The sequence below is a fragment of the Bos indicus x Bos taurus genome, chromosome 10 (assembly GCF_003369695.1).
Source record: "Bos indicus x Bos taurus breed Angus x Brahman F1 hybrid chromosome 10, Bos_hybrid_MaternalHap_v2.0, whole genome shotgun sequence".
NCBI classification, from domain to species: domain Eukaryota; kingdom Metazoa; phylum Chordata; class Mammalia; order Artiodactyla; family Bovidae; genus Bos; species Bos indicus x Bos taurus.
The window spans coordinates 33,581,430-33,584,690 of NC_040085.1; the positions used below are offsets into that span (position 1 = coordinate 33,581,430).

The 3,261-nt window shown below is 39.8% G+C and overlaps 1 protein-coding gene across 2 annotated transcripts; it reads right to left on the reverse strand.

Moving 5' to 3' along the window:
• Window positions 1–1,709: 1,709 nt before the first annotated feature.
• RPL10L (ribosomal protein L10 like) lies at window positions 1,710–2,473 on the reverse strand. Of its 2 annotated transcripts, XM_027552830.1 has the most exons (2): window positions 2,324–2,432; window positions 1,788–2,242 (listed from the first exon to the last, which is right to left on the reverse strand). In XM_027552830.1, the coding sequence occupies exons 1-2, from the start codon at window positions 2,430–2,432 to the stop codon at window positions 1,788–1,790; spliced, it is 564 nt and encodes a 187-aa protein (XP_027408631.1). The 2 variants fall into 2 exon arrangements, with proteins under 2 accessions (XP_027408630.1, XP_027408631.1); XM_027552829.1 differs by having other exon boundaries at window positions 1,710–2,473.
• Between the last annotated feature and the right edge of the window lie 788 nt (window positions 2,474–3,261).

The window sequence follows — 3,261 nt, forward strand, 5'->3', positions numbered from 1 at the left end:
AATGTTTAGAATGTTTGAGACCAAAGATAAGGATAAATAATGAAGATACAGAATATTTTCAAAGCTGCATCATATTTGTATTAACATGTGACCAAAGAAGTGCTTTCTTTGGCATTTTGATTTTTCTGAAGCTGAGGGTTTTTTTTTTTTTTTGTGAAAGATTATGTGGTAAAAAATTAACAGGACTGGACAGGAGTCAGAAGATCCAGCTCAAGTATACTTTCATTTGCAAGTTGCACAGTACTTAATCTCCTAGAAAATTTCAGGAGATTTAAAGTATTAATATCAAGTAAAACATGTCAAGTGCTACTTAAGCTGAAAGGTCCTTTCTATATATTCATGTAATTTAGTACCTGCTATTCTTTTTGTTTGAGCTTCCCTGGTGGCTCAGCAGTAAAGAACCTGCCTGCCAATACAGGAGATGCAGGAGAGGCGGGTTTGATTCCTGGGTCGAGAAGATCCCCTGGAAAAGGAAATGACAACCCACTCCAGTATTCTTCCTTGGAAAATCCCACAGACAGAGGAGTCCAGTGGGCTACAGTCCACGGGGTCACAAAGAGTCAGACAGAACTGAAGCGACTAAACCACTGCCATCCTTCTTGTTTAGGTATAAGTATAGTTTAAAAGAGCAACTTACCTTAAAAATACACAAGTAGGTAATATAGTAAGAGCAGAAAAGAAGTATCAAGGCAGACACAAAATTTTAAGATTGACATAGGAATTTTAACTAAATGAAAATAATTTTAAAAGGATGTCTTTCGATACTGCTTATTTAGTATTCCTTTTGTCCCTTAAATACAATGACTTCGAAAATGAGTAGTTATAGAAAACTGAAGGCACTATTTGCAGGATTGAAATTTAGAAAACTAAATAACATTAAGAACCAGAATTTTTATAATGTAGTAGAGACCCAAAAACTTTAGCTTATGTAATTTCTAAAATAAAACATAAACAACAACTAAAAACCCCACTTGTATGCACAACATAACTCTAATGTAGGGCAAGCACCGACAGATTGCAAATTATCTCTGGGATCTTTTAAATCTGCACAGATACCTGATTTAGTGTCATTTTCTTTTCTGTTCATTCTACTGGGACTCAGGTCAAGCAATATGAACTTGGATGTCAACCTATGACCTTTCTGTGATGAAGAAAAGATTGGATTGTCCTCTCTTGAGTGTGAGATAATGAAAGGCTTGTCTGGTGAAACCTTTTGCAGTGATCCCCAATTGTCCCAAGGCTGATAGTTGGAGTTGATAGGTAGTTCTAAAAGACAATGTGCAGAAATGTATAAGGAAAACCTAAGCAACAAGTTTATTAGACTTTTTCGTTTCAAAGAGATCATAGTTGAAACATGACTAATGCCTACCATGATTTTCATTCCTATTATTTTCTATAAAAGTAATTCTTTTCTGTAAATCTCAGATTCTTCCCTACTTTTTTATTCAAGATAATAACTGTGTAATTTATGACTTCTCTAAAAACAAAACTTCTTACATATTTCCCTTGGCTCTCTAGGTTAACAGCATGAATTAGAACTGCAATAGCTTTCCCTATGAATGGCATACAAATCGTTCACTTGAAAGTAAATTATCATTTGTTATTTAAATTCTTTCTGATAATTTTAATAGAAATTATTTCTCTAGTAGTCTATGTTTTAAAAATTGGATATTTTTAAATGTTTAAAATATTAAAAAATTAACAATTACTTTTTGCCAGTAAATACAATTTATTGGTGAACAAAACTTAGACTAGCATGGCCAAAGTTGGCAGTGTTGTCAAAGACCTCAGGAGTGCAGAGCTCGCCACTTGTCCAAAGGTCCACGGTTGGGGACATATTTGACTCCGCAACCATCGGGAATGAGGCGCTTCTTAGCCACTTTGTCTTCAAATTCATCAGCATTAAACTTGGTAAAACCCCATTTCTTGGAGATATGAATCTTCTGGCGCCCAGGGAACTTGAACTTGGCCCTGCGTAAAGCTTCAATCACATGTTCCTTGTTCTGAAGCTTGGTGCGGATGGACATGATGACTTGACCAATGTGGACTCGGGCCACCGTACCCTGGGGCTTTCCAAAGGCACCTCGCATACCTGTCTGAAGCCTGTCAGCACCAGCACAGGACAACATCTTGTTGATGCGGATGACATGGAATGGATGGAGTCGTACTCGGATGTGAAAGCCATCTTTGCCGCAACTTTTCACCATGTACTTGTTGGCACAAATTCGGGCGGCCTCCAGGGCTTCGGAAGAGAGCTGCTCATATTCATCAGACACCATGTGGCCACAGAGTGGGAACTCATCCACTTTGGCCTTCTTCCGACCCAGGTCAAAGATGCGGATCTTGGCATCGGGGACACCTCGGCAGAAGCGAGACTTTGGGTAAGGCTTATTCTTGCAGTACCGGTAACAACGGGCAGGGCGGCGGCCCATGACAACAGGAAGAATCTCTGAAGTGCGTAGTAGTGAAGGAGGCACTCGCGCTCACGACTGCGCATGTGCTGTATGTACATTGCCCATCTTTAGGTGCGGGAACCATAGAGTACTTGAAGACTCTCTCTCACAACATCCCCACCATAGATGCAGATATACTCTATGCATGCGTGTGGGAGATTTGAAAAATGAGCAGGACCGAGAGGCTACTGACCCACTCCAGTGTTCTTGCCTGGAGAATCCCAGGGACGGTGGAGCCTGCTGGGCTGCCGTCTATAGGGTCGCACAGAATTGGACACGACTGAAGTGACTTAGCAGCAGAGAGGCTATTGAATATATTGGCATGCAGGCATCCTGGTGAAGCAGTGGACTTTCCAGCAGCGGCCCTGTAAGGCTGTTTCCTTCCTCCTGTTCATCTTGAGCCTAGAATGTTTGCTGTAAGGTTTGTCATAGGTATAAAATATGTACTTTCCCAGAATTTGAATGAGGAAGGGCTCTCTACCTAGTAAATATACTTTGTGTCTGGTTTGTTCAAATAATGCCAGAGCTCACATCTCCTATCACCGATTGTAGATCAATTGCTATTTGTCAGAGTATGTGCTCACCTTCATGGATAAAGTGATTTCTTGGTATGAGCTTCCTGGTGAGGCTCAGGAAGAGATGAAAGTAGAGGGGAGAAAGAGAAGTTATCTGTTGTACATGTTGCTTGATAATTGTTTTAGAAACATGAGTTTGGTTTTATTTATTTATTAATCACGTGGAAGGATTTTATTGTCAAAATGTCATCCATAGTATTGGAATACCAACTAAACGTTTTAACTTTAAGGCT

Excerpts from the sequence above, each read along its gene's own strand:
- RPL10L (XM_027552829.1), bottom strand. The coding sequence starts at position 2,432 with ATGGGCCGCCGCCCTGCCCGTTGTTACCGGTACTGCAAGAATAAGCCT.